The following is a 19972-nucleotide window of genomic DNA, read 5'->3' on the forward strand; positions in this document are numbered from 1 at the left end:
TACGATAATGGTGAACGTTACGTAGAGGGGTCCGGTTGTCCAGTAAAGTGCCTGTTGGAATCTCAAGGTGACCTGATTTATTTATTATGAATCTCAGTTTTCCAACAAAAAGAGAAATCTTTATGCAATATCTTTATTTTGCATAAAGCGAGTGAAGGCTATTTTTAGTTCCATTAAGTTCCATTGATCGAGTTTTTTTTTTTATTGTAATACGATTTAATATTGTATTATTGGATTTTTTTTTTTTTTTTTTAAATCCCATTAGATTCTAATTACATTAAATGTTTGTCTTATTTAAAGGGATATCTCACCCAAAAATTTAAATTCTGTTCTCATTTACTCACCTTCATGTTGTTCCAAACCTGTGTGACTTTCTATCTTTTACAGAACATAAAAGAAGATATTTTGAGTTTGGTAAGGGACAAAAAAAAAAACTTTAAAAAGTTAACAAATACTAAAAAATAGTTTTTTTATGTTCCACAGAAGAAAGAAAGTCATACGGGTTTTGAAACACGTGAGGGTGAATAAATAATAACAGAATTTTTATTTTTGGGTGAACTATCTCTTTAAATCAGCATACATTAAGGTATTAACAAGCACTGCTATGATGTAATACTTTACCATTTAAATAAATGAATGAGATTTGTTGTAAAGTCGCAATGCAATGTGCAATATTTTAAAGAATTATTTATTTATTTATGTATCTATCTTGACAGAGTTTCAATTAAAAAAAAAATGAAAAGATAAAATGATACCTCTGTACTTGTGGCATGACAATATTTGCATGTGTTTTATCTGCACTAATATGTATTCATCAGGCCATCTCTGCATCACCCATGCATTCACGGACTGACACACTCTGATAACTGATCTCTAATTTAATTTATATTTACGGCGAGATTTATAATGCAATAATGTTCTCGTGGATGTTTCATTTGGAGAGTTTACGAGGGGCCTGACAGATGGTGTCACTGTGCGTTGCTTTGCCACTGCTCACCTCTCTCTATATTCAAGATGGCCACCCTCAAAAAGAGCTGAGGGAGAAATGAAATCAACTGTGAAGTCTCCTTGAATTCCACTTCAAAGTTGCAGTTAAGTATGAAAAACTTTGCCACAGTATTTAGAAATCCCTGACTGAACGAATGCCAGATCTTTGAACAAACACTGGCGGCAAAGCCTGCAACTTATACAGTCTGGTTATCGTTGCGGTGGCTCTGTTGATGAATTGTGCACTCTTTCCTTGTCAGAATCTTAATCTTAATCCTTCTTAATCAACATTTACTCTCCGAAGTGCTGGTACGATACAACAGTCAAGCAGGAGATGGTAGGACCTGTCCTTGGAGACATCTTTACCCGGCCTGAAAGTATTAACGGGCAACAAAAAAGTAGACGCACTCTCCAAACACAGAAGCCATGAATGAGGACTTTATCTCCACCGGCTCTTAGAAGCCAGCATCAAAGCCTGAGGAACTCACAGAAGACTATGACTAAAGGTGCGGGCTCTCGCAAGATAAAGAGCGCTTGATTCTTGCGGAAAGCATTGTAGCGCTCGTCGCCTTGATTTTGCTTTCAAAACCAGCCAGAACTAAATGCCTCTGAACATACGGGGTGATGGCACATGATGAAACCCAACACGAAATGATTTCAATCCACACAGGTTTTGCTTTTCATTTCTCCCTCAGATTAAAAAAAAAAGAGCCGTATCCCCCGGAGAACAAGCCGTTGACATGAAGACACCCCTCCATCACAAACACTGCGACAAACTCTCTTGTTAAAAGCATCCCTGGTGCGTCAGATATGAGAGAGAGGGAGAGCGAGCAAGAGAAGAAAAAAGGGTTCTCCTGTTGTAAGCCATCTGTCTTGTTTTCCGCTGTTGTTTTAAGCACGGACAAGACATGCTTAAAAAAAGCAGACTAAGGAAGATCAAGTGTCACCAATCTGTCTTATTTGAAGCTATAAACACCTGTCCTCGTTCCGGCCTAAGAAATAAGTATCAGTGACAAAGACTGTGATGTTAAAGTCAAGAAAGCTGTGGAAAAGGAAGGTCTTAAGGGTTATCAGTGCTGCCTCTTTCTGTTTCGGGAGATATGGTCATCTCTCTTTGTTTACCAATGAACTACACCACACACAAAAAAATGTTCTAGAGATCTACGGAATGCAGAAAATAGAAAGCGAGTTCTTCACCACGCTTATACAAGATGATTTTTCAAAACCCTTGACTGGCGATGAAGAAAGCCACAGAAACATCTGGACCATGCAGATAGGAATATTCAGAGAATAGACAAAGCTGCTCTGAAATATATTCTCCGGTGCATTCTGGCATATCTCGAGATAAGGAGAATGTTCTTGAAATATATGAATTATAAGTGGGCAACCCCTTAAGCTTCTAAAAAGGCCCGTTGTTTTGTTTTAGGAGCAATTGGTTCAGAAGCTTACTTTGGAGATACGTGTAGTTTAATCATCTGACGGAAAAAAAACTGGCCAAAGTTCTGTGAACTTATAACATCAAACAACATTCTTTTACAATGTTCTTTTAAAAACAACACAGTTTGTTTCAGATGCCTATTCCTGTCTACATGTTTCGGGTTCAAATACTTCTTAAAAATCAGTACCACAGAAAACAATTTGGATTCAGGACTGGACTGGGAAAACAAGCAAAAAAGCATATACCGTTGTGAAAAATAAAGTCTTTATTCAACATAAGCCAAAAAACTCGGAACAGTGTGCCGTGCACAAACAATACCGGACAAAGAATGAGTGAAGGTGAGGAACTTATACACATGGTGATGAACTAAGTGATGAATGAAGCAAGGTTAGATGTTGTGGGAAGAAGGCGGGAACCGGCGAACGTTCAACAACTTTTAATCATAGACTGTAAAAAAATATGGACGACGCCCCTTCGCTCTCTTCCATTGGTGAGAAGTGAAGCCGCCAGTATCCCGATATGGCGCTGACATCTTGGGGCTTGAGTCTGCGCAGTAGCGATCTCGGGACCAGACCTGCGCAGTAGTGAGCAGGAAGTAAAGCCGCGAAATCAAGGCCCCGCCCTCACTCTCGGTGTGAAATAATTAATTATAGAAATTTAGATATTAAATTTAAAGCTCCAATCTCCTCAGTCCTCCAAAGATCCCGAAAAAAAGTCTGTTGGTGCTTCAGTGACTACTTCGCTCAGAGAACCTGTCAATCACAGCTGTCAATCATGACGTCACACCACCGTTTTTATAGCATCAAATAACTAACTAAAAACAAACTTATTTTAAAAACATGTGATAAAAACTACAGTAAATGACAGAAACCACCTTCGGAAAAAAGATATTTGAAGTGTAATTAAATTGTTTAGTTGGTCTCAAGTCCCGTTGAATAACACCGGGAGGTGGGGTTTATGACCTATACTATAGGACCAGTCACCGGGGGGCGATCGAGACGTTTTGGCTTCACTTTTCAGGGCTTGTGCGGCACGCTTGCTTTTAATAAATAAATAAATCAACAAATACAAAAACGAAAGCAAAGACAGCAGTCCTTCACGGACGACTGCTGCCACATATAATAAAACACAACATAAATCCAGGCCTGGCCTCTCTCGATCTTCACTGTCGTCGTTCCTCCTTTTGTGCTTCCGCTACTCCGTGAGAGATACGAGACCTGTGCATCGCACAGGTGTCGCTCATCAGTAATCACGCCACCGGACTAGTGCCGTTCTCTCATGGCTCTCGGCCTCGTCCTGCTCGCCACAATGAACAGCTTTGATGAACAAATGAATATCCATGGAAACTGATTAGTGGCTGGAAAAGGAGAACAAAGAAACAAAAGAAAACAGACTAAACAAACCAAAACTGAGCATAACTGTGACAGAACACTCCCCTCTGGGACGGCGCTGCCTCGCATCGTAAAATAGCCGAGGAGGTGGTTCTGGCGGCAGACGAGGGTCCGGTGTAAAACGAAGCCCCGGTAGAAGGAACCAGGGAGGTAGTTCAGGAGGCAGACAAGGGACTGGTGAAAAACGAAGCCCCAGTGGAAGGAACAAGGATGGCAATTATGGTGGGAGGAGCCAGGGAGGCAAAGATAGGAGGAGTGGCCAGGTAGTGGTTCAGAGTGGTTGTTGTCAGCCCACGGTGGAATCGACAGGGGGAGGAGCTAAGGTGGCGATTTGGCTGACAACACCCGAGGCCCAACTAACAGAGATGAAGCCATAGGAAGTGGAGCCCAGGGCGCAGACGGTGAGCAGATGGGGACGGCCAACACCAATGGTCCAGGAGGCTGAGGCGGAGCCGAAGTTGCGAGCATCCGAGGTGGAAGCCAGAGTGCCTGATAACTGAGGCAGAGCTGGTGAGAATGAGGGCCAAGGCATAGCCGGAGAGAGGCGGAGCCCACTGGAGCCGAAGGTGTGTAGAGACGGAGTGCAGATTGAAAGTCTGTGGCGCAGGCAGGGTGGCGGCTGACCAAGGTGGAGCCGGAGGGACGAGGGAGCCCGGTGATGCCGTATGGACGACAGTCTCTGGTGGAGCCGAAAGAGGGAGGAGCCAAGGTGGACCCGACAGGTTGATGGACCAAGGTGGAGTGACGAGATCAGCGGTTGGAGATGGGGCCGGGGGATCTACTTGCTGGACGAAGCAGGTGCTGGAAGACCTGAGGCTTAACCACACAACGGCATGGTGTTAGGGGAGAAGGCTAGGCTGAAGGAATTGCTGACTAATGCAGTGGAGTTGGAAGAGGGAGATTAGGCGGGATCAGCGAGGATAACTCCTTCTGAATACAAGACGATGAAACGGGCATTATTCTGGGCAGGACCAGTGACGATGATGAAGGTTCGTGGGAAGCGTTACCTCCATTTTCCAGTCTATCAAGCACTCCTCAGTGTCTAGCTCCACCAATGTCCTGTCTGTCACGGATGTTGCCGGCTCATGCACATGGTCAGACTCACTTTGGGGCTCAGTCTCGGTGGCGGATGAGGCTACAGGCTCTGGTTCCTTAGTGGGCACTGGCTCTGGCTCAGGGTCCCTGGCGAGCGAAAGCTCCCCGTCTGCAGTGGGCTCTGGTTTGTAATCCATGATTGGGGTTGATGGCTGGCTGGGCTCTGGATGCAGCAATGTGACGATGGATGTTGGGTGGGGCTGGTGGGGTCCATGGACAGGACATTACACCTAGATGAACAAGATACAGAATCATCATAAGCATTTGTATGATATAATAAAAAAATGATTAATCATAATAAATCAAACAGGGGTCATTAATTAGAAAAAAAAGGTATTCTTTAAAGGGTCCCAATTTAATGCTGCCTTCGCATGCTTTCGGAAATTTCCCACTTCTGAAGCACTTTGTCGCATTCAAGTGCTTTATATCGGAAAGAACAGGAATCATGAAGGTCACCAGGTTTATCCTGGCTTATTTATTGGGAAATCTTATTAAAGTCAAAAAGATATTTATATAGCATCCCATTCATTCACAACTATAACAATAAACACACTACCTAGATAGTCAGCTTACTAAAGATCCTGGAATTTCTGTCAAATGCAGGCTATTTTCACAGTGTATAAAACAATGAATATGCACTACGATGTAGCTGTTGTGGAAAAATGTAATAAAATCACAGCAGCAATCGTTCTTCCCCCCAAGTTTGTGGCCTGCCCATCTCGAGAACTTGGGTATCAAAATTATCCCTGAGCTTTCCAGTGGTAAATGCGACTTGAGAGGGTATTAATTTCCAATTTTTAACTAAGAAACCCCTAGTTAAACTCCTAGAAACTCCTATATTTAGGCTATATGATAATTCCGATAACACGTGAAGGCACCATTATAATTCAATTAAAAAGCTGTCACAAGCTTCAAAACGACATTTTAAAATAACTTTACATTAAACTGTTTCTTTGTCATTAGGCCTAAATGTATTCTTGCATTTATATATATTTTTTAATATCTCTAATAATGAACAGTTAGATGTCTTATGATGTGTGTGGGTGTTTTTTTTTTAAATACATCTTGATAGCTGGCTGTCAGTGGCTGTGAGAGCCAGGAGGGTATTTTGACAGCTCGTCATTAACACCTCTTCCCAACTACTGCTATTTGAAGAAACAATATTGTGTTGTTGACAGCAGCTGGGAACATAAGCCATCGGCGAATACAAAAAAAGAAAGTTTAGTTTTTCCCATATCTAAAGTATTCTGATTCCTTTTCAATAGCCTTACCTTAGCCTACCTCGGGGTGTCTCATGAATATTAATGAGACTACCTGCTAAAGCACTGAACTTCCCAGTTTTTTTAATAATAATGGAATATTTCATTTGTTCTCATTTTGTGAATTAAAGACAATTAAACTGTAAAGACTTGCACTTTCATCACTATTTTATATTTGTTTATTTGGATTGACTAGCCTACTTGCGTAGTAGGCTATAGTTGTTTTGTTACAGTTGTAAAACATAAACACTTTAACAACTTAATATTCATGAGCAGTGTCTTCGTCGTATTCGTATATTCAGAAGTAAAAATCAGCAGGGTTTTCAGCCAAGTTAGATAGGCTACACGGGAAATCAAAGAATAGGACATATGAATGAAAAATGTCAACAAAAAACCGAGAATAACATTCTAGAATATGCAGTATTTCATTTAGAAAAAGGCTGAGTACATTTTTGGCTTCTGTGTGCTTAAATGGTATGTGTACGTCACGATATAGCGTGTCACGTGACAATGTGTAGTTTCAAGATGGCTACGGAGGATCTCCCATCTCAATTTGATGTTGTCATTCTCGGAACAGGTACGAAATGCCTACATTAATATGATCATTTTTAATGGTTGGCTCTCCAGACGTGTATTTTGTGTCCGGTTTCGCTATGGAAAATTGGTGTAGGATGACAGTCTCTGTATTGATACAGACACAGCGACATATGAACGCTAAAGCTAATGTGTGTTTTGACATAACGTTAATATGGTGAGGAACGGCATTTATATATTTCATTTGACAGTCATTTCACTGTTAAAATGTGTGATAGGATGGAAACGGAAAGATAGAGGAAAATAAATCCCAGAATAGCGTGTGACAGGCTGGTCATGAATGAGAGATGCTGAATCACAGATGAGTTGGAGAAGGTGATGGAGGAACCTTGAATTCACTGTGTTCATTCTGTCTGTCACTGTCATTCCTTAGTCTAGTTACTTCATAACTGTGGATCATAATACTGTCTGTTTTGATTCGTTGCTTAAATCTTAAGTTGGCCGTTTTTGAAGAGACACTTTCTGAAGTACAAGCCTATCAGCATGGCTCAATATTAACTAACTTTAGCCTAGTTGTTTAGTAGCATTCATATTACTAGGATATAGCCTATTGGCTGTTTATTAGTACTTATAAAAGCACATATTAAAGCGTTATTCTGCATGACCATATTCTACATCCCTTAATTCTACTCAATACCTAAACTTAACAACCACCTTACTATTAAAGGAGAACTCCGGTCAATTTTAACATTGAGCTAATTTTTTGTAAATTTGGAGTGCTGTCAATACAGAGAACAACGACAAAAATCGGTGTTGCCTACACCGTGTTATCCTCTTTTTAAAATTTGCGCCCTGTTGAATTCAATGGGGCAAGTTTTAAACCTGCTTTTAGCCTCTTAACATCCTTGATGTGTCATTACAAGTGCACAGGTCATGTGAGTGTTAAGAGGCTAAAAGCAGGTTTAAAACTTGCCCCATTGAAGTCAACGGTGCAAATTTTAAAAATAGGATAACACGGTGTAGCCAACACCGATTTTTGTCGTTGTTCTCTGTATTGACAGCACTCCAAATTTACAAAAAAATGAGCTCAATGTTAAAATTGACCGGAGTTCTCCTTTAATAGGCTAAGCATTAAAATTAGGAGTTTATTGAGGCAAAAGTCGTAGTTAATAGTTAGTTAATAGTGAGAATTGGATCTAAAGTGTGACCATAATATTAATAACAACTGTGTATTGTCAATATAAAAACATCTGCAATTCTCCAAACTTGATGCAAATTATTATGAGCACTTGTTATTTCCAACAGGTGTCAACAGTTATTATTAAAAATATTACAGTTTTTCACAAATGCTAAGACACATTTCTTGAAAACTTCACCAATTTTCTCAAAACATTAAAGGGGTGGTTGATTATGATTTCACTTTTCTAACTTTAGTTAGTGTGTAATGTTGCTGTTTGAGCATAAACAATATCTGTAAAGTTACAACGCTCAAAGCAAAGGAAGATATTTTCTTTTAAAGAAAACGTTTTTTTAAGGACAACAACAAATGGCTGGTAGGGACTACACAACATTCCTCCCGGGTTATTGACATCACTAACCCTAAAATTTTCATAAACCCCGCAAACATTCAGTCCATGTTGAGAAGAGGAAGAGTTGTTGTAAAGCACATTTGAGAGTTCAAGCTAAAACTGTTGCATCCGTCTTTTCACATTGCAATATAGTTCGAAACACATATCATGTCACTCTGTAGGCATCTTGAACAGTTCCCACACAAGCGATTTATAGATGATCATGACAGAATATGCTAATCAATGACTTGAAGATAGTTAACTCCACATCAGCAACATAAATTCATCAACATATCATTCAGAAACGTCCTGTTGCAATCTACATGTTGTCACTTCTTGAGTTTCTCCATCATAATCCGACTCTGGTTTGAACATAAAAGGCAGAACAGTTTCTGACATATTAATGCTTGTTTGCGTCAGGTAATCGGAGTTGCTAGCACACACGCACTCAAATGCTCTTGAAGCTCCGCCCTCTGTGCCGGGAGCAGCAGCATTTTTGCATATTTGCATTTAAAGGGACACACACGAAACAACGCGTTTTTGCTCACTCTCAAAAAGGGACAATTTCAACATGCTATAAAAAATGATCCAAATTTTCAAACTAAACTCACAAAACCATTGATCAAACAATTGCTTAAAAACTATTTTACCGGTACTCAAAATCAAACAATGCTTTCAGATCATACACACGAGTAAGTAAAATAAGCACAATAGATCATTCATTAGACACTACAGCAAAAAATGGAGAACACAGCATCCAGAACGTTACAGAAAAGAAAATTAGAGATTAATTAATTTTTTTTTTGCAATTACATAAAAACTATAGCCTAGTAATTGCAACCGAGTAAGGTGAATATATTGTATACTGTATGCACTGTCTGCAAGTATACTTTAGTATTGTACTGAATATTAAATAGTAGGTCTATTGAATGTCTGTATATTTAGCACTTGCATATACTGTAAAAATACAGCAGTCCAACTGCAAAAGCCAAAAAGGTCAAATAAAACTCTAAATGAAAAGCATTTTATGGTACACTCATATACTGTAAGTTGTGCAACTGCAAAATCAAGGTCAATGAGAGATTGATTCTGCTTCAGCTTCAGCTTCATGTCGTCCTGCTGTCTCTGGCCTGAGTCCACATCACAGGCAATGTTGTCTCATGCCAGACTAAGGGAAAACCTTCTAGTCTGACACATCCAGCCTTGACAACACTGTCCATGTTCTTTCTCATCCTCTTCCTCCCTCTCAGATTGTTTCTATCTATTGTTCGTATCATCATTCAGTGTCTGAACTGGCTCATTTCATACAGTTGGTTTGATCACATTTTGAATTGTTGTGTGTGACGATGACAACTGTGTTGGAGTCGTGTTTAACTTTTGCCTCTTGTGTTTAGTGTTTTGCGACACAAATTTATCAGTGTGGTATGTGTTTTAATGAGTGAGAATGTGTTTAGAGTTTTGCAAAAAGAGTGCAGGAGATTTGCAAACAGTGTCTAACTGCCTGAACTTGTTTAAGATTTTGCAGAAATTGCGATTTATTCAACAAATTGGTTTAGGCTATTTGGTTCACAGAATGGATTTTAGTGTTTTTGCAATTCAGAAAAACTGTAATTATATTGCTAACTTTGTCTATATTGTTTTTTTTGTCGATTGACTGTATAAAACATCTGAAATTCACCAAATCTGATGCAAATTGCTAAGAATTATAACATTTACTATTATTAACACTTATTAATAATTTCAATAACTTTATTGTGTATTGTCTATTGTCTATATAAAAAACATCTGAAATTCTCTAAACCTTATGCCACTAATAATAATAATAATAATAATATTAATTATTATTATTATTATTATTATTATTAACTTATTTCCAACCATTATTATTGCAAATATAAATAATTTGTCTATTTTTTGTCTATTGACTTTATAAAACATCTGAAATCCTCCAAATCTGATGCAAGTGGCAAATAATAATAATAATGAAATGTATTATTATTATGATTATTAATAATTTTATTAACAAATTTGTCTATTGTCAATATAAAAACATCTGAAATTGGCAATTATTATTATTATTATTATGCACATATATTATTTATAACAGTTATTTACAACAAAAATTACAATTAATGACAACTTTATTGTCTCTCTTCACTGCCTGTTAGACCTAAAAGTGAATAATAATAATAATAATAATAATTAATAATATTATCATTAAGTATTATTAATAATAATTTGATAATTTAATAAAATGTTGCTTCAAGCTGTAAAAAGAGATCAAATAATTTCTGATGACTGAAGTCAGTTTTTGTAAGTATTTTAGTAAGTTATTTAGCAGAAACTTTTTATTCAAAGCAATTTGCAATACAGTTATTACAGGATTACTGTAATCTGTGAATTTGCAGGGATCAAACCAGAACCCAGAATGAACAGTGAGTTTCACAGTGGCCAGTCCTAGTTTAACATTCCCTGGTCTAGAGTTTAGCCCTACTTTGAGTGCAGCAGTGCTTTAAAGTAGCGCACATAAACCAGTTTGTGGTTCAACAGAACTGGAGCTGACCCTGACTCTGTGACCTGCTTCAAACCCAGCAGTGAATTGTAGGTTTGTGCTTCGGATACTTTACTGGACCGTGTGGTGCAGCTCGAGTCCCCTGGAATGACACTGTCCTCGTTCTCTCCTGTGTCCTGATTCAAAGCGCAGAAGTGTGTTTATATGCAGGCCAGATCCTCAGGACAGTGCCGAAGCCAGCGGGAGATGAAGTTTCTCCCCGGTGCGGGGCATTGTTCTTCACAACAGGGAGGAGAGGTAGATGGGTAAAAAAGAAAAGAGGGGTTAGTGCGATTGCTAAGAGCAACGTTCTCGTGCTGTGATTGATGGTGTGCAAATGAATATATCTGGCCCACTTCTGGTTCCGCTCATGCAAAACCACCAGAGCCAGTTGGTCCCAAGGCAACCGGTGACACGGGGACACTCACAGCTTGGACTATTTCTGCTCAGACTCTGTTCCGTGTCAAGGTTGCTCAGACAAGCGTGCTTGTCCCAGACTCCCTAGTTACCCCCGTTTTTTGCTGCTGGATACAGGCACAAATGGGGATATGGACAGGGAGCAGTTGTTAATGAATACTGCGGCCCTCATAATGATGCCTGCTAGACCCTCTGACTGTGTGAAGGACTGCGTTCCCGTCGGTCGCGCCCCGTCAGCTGGTGAACTCGCACCTGACCCGGCTGTCCCCAGAGAGTCCACTCTCAGGCTCGGCTGAGGTAGGAGCAGATGCCTGTGGACCTTTTCATTTTTTTTTTTTTTTTACATTGTTTGGCTCAAAGGCCCACAGTGAAATAGAATAATCAAGAACAAAACAGCAAACTGAAATTCCCCCTGGCTTCAGGGTATTTTGCTGCAGTTGGTGTAGTGCGGTGTCTGAAGCTGATCAGGTTCAATGGATGACTCCAAAAATCTGTTTTTGTATTACAAATGCTTTTATATATCTACAGAATGCATTTCTCTAATATGTTTTTCAACTTTTTGCATATGTTATACCCCAAAATGAAAGGCACACTATGCAAGATTTGTACCTTAATATAACAGCTTCGAAATCATTTCGATGGTAAACGAACTCATAGTAGGGCGAATCATGCCGAAACCGGGGACGCCGCAGGCAAAACCAGCAATGCAAGTTTGAGAGGTGGCACCACGACAAATCTGCCGAGAATCACGACTTGCTTTACGGCACGACGTCACATACATCAACAACATATGAAGCAGGCTATGGAAGACACTAAGCACGCATTTCAGACGTGAATCATGGCAGAGTCGACGAAGAAAACGAAGAAAGCGCGGTCGGAAGAGTGCAGAGACGGCTCTGCGTGAGTGGTATTTATGACAGTAACGTTAAATACAAGTACTCCACAGTGACTCTAGGGGGCGCTGTTTGAGAAAAACGGAAACTGCATAGTGTGCCTTTAACCTAAGAAATTAACTTGGAGCTTATAGACATATAAAGACGTTTTAAAACACCTCCTCCCAATGGAGGACGCAGTGATCAGAGCTGTGTTTTTGTTGTGTGACGTGGGATTCATGATAACGGAGATAAAAGAAATGCGATGAAAAGAGCAAATTTAACTTTCGGCGCTACATCATTAGGGGCTTTCGCACCGGAGGAACCTTTTCATAGTTACAAGAACTATTGGGGGAAGTACCCGTATTTTGGCGTGTTCGCACCACAGGAACTAGAAACGATTTTAGTTGTAGGAACTCCTTTTGGAGGAACTATTTTAGCTCCTACTTCAGAGTAGGGTCTAAACCAGCACTATAGGAACTATCCGTGACGTTAGTGTACGCCGATTGGCCGAAGGCACGCAAAGTTTTTTTTTTAAAAAGCTGCGTAAACACACAGATTATAGCCTATATATTTACTCCACAAACTAACTCTACGAACATGGAAAACAGTGATAGATGGGCCTCTCAACCTTTACGCTGAGGAGAAAATCCAACGCAACTTTGAGGAGACCAAGCGAAACATGATTATGTATTTCTGCTCAGGTAGCAACACTGGACATCAACCACACGGCATACGCTAATAACTTTTCATTACTGTCTACTTTCTATGTATAACAGTGCTATCTAATAACGTTTTAGACAGTTAATAATCACGGAGAATGCAAGCATTGTTTGTTTGATCAGGCTCTGGCGTTCTAGCGCCGTCAAAATAAAGGTTCGCCGCGCCATCAAAATAAGTCACAACAACAAGCGCGGCTTACGTCACTTCAGAGTTACTACTGGCGGTGAGAATGCAACCAGGAAAACGCTCCTATGGGAACCATTAGTTCTCAGGGAACCACCCTGGTGGCTAGTTCCTAGAACTGAGTTCCTAGAACTATCCGATGCAAAAGCCCCTTTGGTCGCTGAACATGCTGATTGGTTGAGTTCATGCCGCATTTTGATTAGTTGACTCCACGCACCATTTTATTTCAACCAACATTTTTTAAAATCTGTTGCGGTGCGTGCAGTCCTACGTCACCAGACTAATTTGCCTAATCTTCAGGGTACTTTAGACTTCAGGGTACTTTAGGGGGAAAAAAGTTTCTGGGACAAACTGTTCTGGCCCGGGTCATTTCGGTGGAAACGCGGCTTTAGAGATGTATTGATAATTTTTTATCAATATTTTTTTTTTTTTTACATTAAATTTACATATTTTCCACACTTTTGAACTATAAAATTTGGGTTTCAATTGGGTCTTGCACCCAACAATGTTATTCTCTAGTAAAGTTACTTATTGAATGTATTTGTTGGATTAGGCTACTTTTCTGAACAGCCATTCATTCTAAAATGTCAAGAAATGTGTAGCGTAACATTTAGACGAGGCCCAAAACAAAGAGGCAAATACAATTTTGTGATCATCTGAATTAAAAAAACAACTTAGAGAAAATGAAAAAACATTGAATAATATAAATATTTTATAATTAGAAGACATTTTTAATTACACATTTTTATTGTTGTAGGCTAATGATTGTTTAGTTATTATTGAGTCATTATTAAGGACTCAAATACAGAACTTACAACCACGTTCTATTGCTGTTTGAGCATGGCCCATGTTACTCAAATTACTATTATTTTTTGGCCATACATTGGAAGTCAGTGGTAACCAAAACTGTTTGTCAACCAACTTTTTTGTGTTCATCAGAAGAAAGTCATACAGGTTGGTAATGCCATGAGGGTTAGTAAATGATGACAGTTTTCAAAATGTTAGGATGACGAGGAACAAATCTGCAGAATATAGTTCTGCATTGCATTGCTCTGCTTTGTGATATTGAATAATTAATAAACTAGTACCGTAAACTGAAATATGCATAATCTGCAGCAGTGTATTGATATTTCAGTTTATTTATTAATAATTATTTTGTATTGTCTGGTATCATTATTTGGTCAAATATTAATAGTTTCATTGAAGTTATGAATACACGTTTTAAAATGCATAAACTGTTAAAATACTTATTCAGCTTTAGACTGTCTAAAAAGGCTCATATATGTCCTAAACTTTTACACTTTAACTTAGGACTGTCACATAATAAAGAAATGAACAGTGCCATCAACAGCATACTGATATACGTTGAAAATGGATATGGAAGGGAAAATGATGCCATACGTGCAATCTGTGTATAATTGTTATTGTATAGGGGGCACAAGTGTGAACCTTGTATCGCGTCCTGCTTCCAAATGGAATTGCATTGCTTGCTGAGCTTGCAGGAATCATTTTCAGAAAAAAAAAAAAGGTGGCCAGTTTCAAGCTGAAAATTTTTGACATGTTGGTAACCAGATAAATAATGCTTGACCTGTGAATTAGTTTCCCACTGTATCTTCCACATTATTGTTTTTCTGGCAAAATTTAGAATCATTTTGGAATGTCTCATGTAAACACATTTTGTAGCATTCACCTTCTCACCATAATGTAGAAGCCCTGCTGCAAATTCTCATGATCCCATGCAGTGGCAATAGCAAACATGTTACATAGAAATAATCGAGTTATACAATATCCCGCTTTATAATTTGTAAAATTATGTGCAATAGAGTGGTACAAGGATGACGTCAGAAGACTAATTTGACGCTGGTTTCTTTGAGATTTTCTTATGGGGTTTTATACATTTTTATTTTTATTTATTTATGAGTAAGAGTAAAATAAAGCCTGTGGTAAACATAACTTGATACTTTGACGGTTTGTTCTACAACATAAACTGCACACACTCACACCCCAAACTGTCACATCTAGTTACTTATTAGAAACGTACGTTCAAAAGTAAACATAAATATAACTGCTCCAAAATTTGTGTTTTCAGTATGGGTGTGTGCAATTGAAAAACGTCAAAATATAGCCTATAGCCTAATCAAGTTATGTTTACCACAGGCTTAATTTTACTCATAAATTGAAAACCCCATTATAAAATCCCATAGGATTTATCTCGAGGGAACCAGCGGTGAATTAGTTTTACGGGTTTTGATGCTATCCCTGCACCACTCTATACCCGCTAGGATTGAACGACTTCAGATTTGAACGACTTTGAGTTGACATCAACTAGTCGCTGATGACATCATTAATGAACAAATAAGCCTGAACTTCGTGCTGAGACTTGAACACGGGTTGCCTTGTGCACAGTATGTGTGTGCGTGATGTGAGAGCTATTGTCTGTATGTGTGTGCGCGTTACAATGCAGCAGTGCATTAGTTTAGAACAGCGATTAAATTACGTGTACAATAGGCTGTTTAAAACGTGCATTCACCCGATAGATTTTGAGCATCCAGATAGTATAATCTGACATTGTTGAGCGCTCTCGGATTATGCATTTATTTCCCATTTTAACTGTTGGAAATTAAGCGTAAATGTGGACTTTAAAGATTTCTTGTCCTGTTGCGCCATCTATAGGCCATGATCAGCGACTAGTCGACATCAATCTTAAAGTGTCAGGGCATAGTCGACTAGTCTGTGCAACCCCTAATACCTGCAGTCCAGCGCCAAAATCTTACATTTCATTTCGAACATGATTTCTTGGTGACAAGATTGACCAGGATTGAAGGTATGAGTGTGTATAGTATAATAGCAGTGGTAGTTAGAGGCCACAGTGTTCGGCCTTACACCGATTACATTACTTGCCTACTGCCCCCACTGTCGTTTTGCATTTCAATAGAAATAAAATAAATTTAGTTCAGTTGGACAACGGACACTACAGTTAGGCTATAAAGTGAGCCGCGTCTTCTCCATAGAGTAAGAAAAGCAGCGCAGAGCCGCGGAGTCACGTGACGAGAGTGAGACGCAATGACTGACGGCTGATGGCGGAGGAAAAAGCGCAAGAGAACTTTTGTTAACAAAAGTCAAACACACATATTTACATAATTCCTGTTTGAATTAATCAATTCTTATGAATCAATAATTAATGACTCAATGACTTAGCCTACTTATTTAGACATTTACTGCCAACTACTGGCAGTTTTAGTTTATTTAGAATATCATTTCATAAAAAACAAAAACAAAAAACAAAACAAATATATATATATATATATATATATATATATATATATATATATACTTTTTTTATTAATAAATTCTATGTTGAATCAAATAAAATGCTTTTTTTCTAATACTACTGTTTGTAATGTCCATTTTATGACTTTAAATGATCTTTTGGGGGTAATTCCACCGCCAAATTGAATGTGCGATTAATTAGCGATTATTTAGATTGATTAATCAGCAAGTCATGTAATTAATTAGATTAAACAGTTTAATCGCTTGACTGCCCTAGAAAAAAAAAAAAGTACATTATTGCAGTAATGAAAATCTTAAGAAGAATTCTCAAGAATAATATGAGAAACTGTATTATCCAGATGGCAATGAGAATGTAGGTTGAAAATGTGCTTAAAATCAATGGTCCTAAAAAATAGAATTCATTATTTTTATGTAGCCTATATAATAATGAGTCCTAAAATGTGTCCTGGCCATTTTTGTGAAGTTCACCTTTGAATCTCTTTTATTAAGTTCACATACATCAGATGAAGGTCATTTGTTTTATGAATCAAAACAATGTATTTCTATGTAGCTGTTCACACCGCTGCCTAAACTTTTTTTCAATCACATAACATTTTTTTAAGTGAGTTTGTCAAAAAGGGTTTTCTTCATGCGACATTTAAACACTCATCAACCAGTAAGATATCCTCTCTTTTCCGGAGCTGCCACTACACGTACCCAACACATTTAGATGCGCTAATGCACAGAAAGATATTTTGCCAACTGGTAGAAGTCCAAAGGGTAACTGCATTTAGCAGTAGTTCATGATAAATTTTCACTGAAGCACATCAGAGAACTCGCACGGCAGCTGTAGAGGCTAAAGGATGCAGACAATGTGAAGGTACACGACTGAGCATCATTAGAGGCTAAGCAATCATTGGCTGACAGGCCTGACTGAGATCCACGTTTAGTTCATCTCATATCAGATCTGTGCCCTCACCTGCTGCTAATAGAGCAGCAATGAAGAAAACAAGCCAGCCATTTCACTGGCCCGTTCTTTGAGCCTGGGTTAATGTAACTATTCATCATGTTTGGACCCCATGTGCCTTTAGCTTGAATAGCCTCTATTAGCAGTCATGTGATTACAGAACACCTTCACAGATATCCCTGTGCTCTTTTCAGGTGATTGATTTTCTCATGGCCCTTGAGCATTAGTGTGGAATTGATTGTTAGTTGGACCTCCAATGGGCGTCATAGTCGCAGACTGCTTGCAGATTGTCAGTGATCGTTGTAGCAGGGTTTACGTCTTTGAAACTTAATGCTTGTCTGTTAGTCATCTGTGTCTAGATTTCATTTAGGCCAATGTTGACATTGGACTTAATTTTAAGTGGATATAACCATTTTTTTGCTGCATACTGTGATATTGCAGGTTGGTTTTTGGGTCAGTGACATGCAATTAAAATGCAATTCATGCAGTGACTTGAATATACATCATTGATTATCAATTTTTTTTATTTTTTGGGGGAGGCATAAAATCAAACATGTCTGATATAATGTAGAAAAAAAATTCTGGCTTACAAATGGCAATGTTAGTTGATCGTAACATTTGGTTTCAATTCAATTGACATTTATTTGTATAGTGCTTTGCACAATACTGTTTCAAAGCAGCTTTAAAGAAAATGCATGTATCAAGATTACAAATTTACACTATTTTGTTTGTCCCTTAACACATTCTGTTGACTATTAGTAATGTTGCACCTACATGTCTACTAACTCTCAGAGTGTTAGTAGAGTATTCGTTGACTGTTAGGGTTAGAATAAGTTGACATGTACTTGCAAAGTTACTTATAGTCAGTAGAATGTCTGTTGGCGGACCCTAACATTTTATATGGTACAACTTTGTGAATTATTAACCCATTTAATCCCAAATTTTTCCCAATCATGTGTCATTAGTATCCCTTTGAAACAATCAGTCATAATTTTTTGAAATTTTCATGGAAAAGTGTGTGAAAAAGTGTTTTATGATCGGTCACAATTGTGACCGGTGGGATACTGTGTTGTATCAACCATTGTATAGATTTAATATAGGTCTATTTGACCTATGCAGTGTGTTTGTGTGTGTTTGTGTGTGTTTTTGTGCGTGTGTGTGTGGTTTTTTTTTTTGTGTGTGTTTTTGTGTGTCTGTGTGTGTGTGTGGGGAGATCAGACATCAGAGGAGACGTGACCATGTGTGAGTGTGTGTGTGTGTGTGTGTTTGTGTGTGTTTGTGTGTGTGTGTGTGTGTGTGTGTGTGTTTCTCTGTGTGTGTGTGTGTGTGTGTGTGTGTGTGTGTGTGTGTGTGTGTGTGTCTGTGTGTGTGTGTGTGTGTCTGTGTGTGTGTGTGTGTGGAGATCAGACATCAGAGGAGACGTGACCGTGTGTGTGTGTGTGTGTGTGTGTGTGTGTGTGTCTGTGTGTAAAATTAGGTAGATAGTAAGGTAGAACAGTTAGCCTATGTGTATTAGTATGTAGATACAATGGGTTATCCCACCGGTCACTATTGTTGCCGTTGACATGTTTGTGAGTTCTATGACCACATTAAACAAAGTTGAGTAATTGCAAATGCATATATCAATACTAGACACCTTAAACATGATATGTACCAAAAATCCATGTCCTATCTTTATGTTAACATACTTTACCACCCTTTTCTTTGGGAGCTTTCTTGCTGCCATCCTCTTCTCTTGGCGCAAACAGGAAATAAACAGCTCTGGTCATGTGACAATTTACAGTAAACATGCGACACTGCACATATTTCATTGAGACCCTTTATTATTTCAATATCTGCTGGAAATGCATTGATAGATCATTTAGTAACATTTTTATAGCCTTAGAAATGAAACTTTTTTTTACGGTCACTATTGTGACCGGTGGGATTAAAGTCCCCGTGAACCGAAAGTTGCAACCGACTTTACTTCAGTGTTGTGACGTATTTTCAAGTGAATACGTCACAACACTGAATATTGAATAGAGGGCATCAAACTGACGTCATCATAGAGGGAACGCCATTCCAGAGCGGAAGCAAATCTACAGATTTTGATTAAATATTACCACGACAAACTTTTTTTTTTCTGTGTGTTAACTTGCATGGTTTAATTGTTCACCAGAAGACTAGTAATGTGCAGTAATAAACTAAATGGTGTCAATTTTGATTTCATATCAACTTTTATAAAAATTAGATTTTTCCTTCCATTTTCCGGACATCACTTTTGGCCACTACTGTCTATAGTCAGGATTCATCACCCTATGTAGAACATTAGTGAAGCCAAACACTATTGGTTTGTTGTGGGTCTTATGACCAGTCACATGGTACCGAGTTTAAGGACACTGACTACGTTTACATGCACAACTTTGTTTCAGTCGGACTGAATTCATACCGATTGATGAATCCGAACGTAGTGTTTACATGAACGCTAATCATGTAATCGGGTTGATATGCGCGTTTATATGTCACAAGCTTCAAATCGGAATAGATTTATTGACATGCGCACACTGCACGAATATACAGAGTTTCCCGCTGTTTGCGCATAATAACCATTCTCCCACATTGGTTCTTTATTTGTTTTAAACAGCAGACTTAATATTTATCCATTTCTGGTCATAATTTGGAGACAATGAGCATGAACCGTTGTGCCGTGATGCTAATATTTATCACGCAATAAAGAT

The 19972-nt window shown here is 38.5% G+C and overlaps 1 protein-coding gene across 1 annotated transcript in view; it reads left to right on the forward strand.

The window, feature by feature from the left end:
* The first annotated feature begins 6666 nt into the window (after positions 1 to 6666).
* Positions 6667 to 19972, forward strand: part of chm (CHM Rab escort protein) — a 66005-nt gene continuing 52699 nt past the window's right edge. The window contains exon 1 of the mRNA XM_079898308.1: positions 6667 to 6747. Coding sequence (XP_079754434.1) covers positions 6681 to 6747 — 67 coding nt within the window. The 5' untranslated portion in view covers positions 6667 to 6680. The remainder of the gene's footprint in view (positions 6748 to 19972) is intronic.

The sequence above is a fragment of the Squalius cephalus genome (assembly GCF_949319135.1).
Source record: "Squalius cephalus genome assembly, chromosome: 17".
NCBI classification, from domain to species: domain Eukaryota; kingdom Metazoa; phylum Chordata; class Actinopteri; order Cypriniformes; family Leuciscidae; genus Squalius; species Squalius cephalus.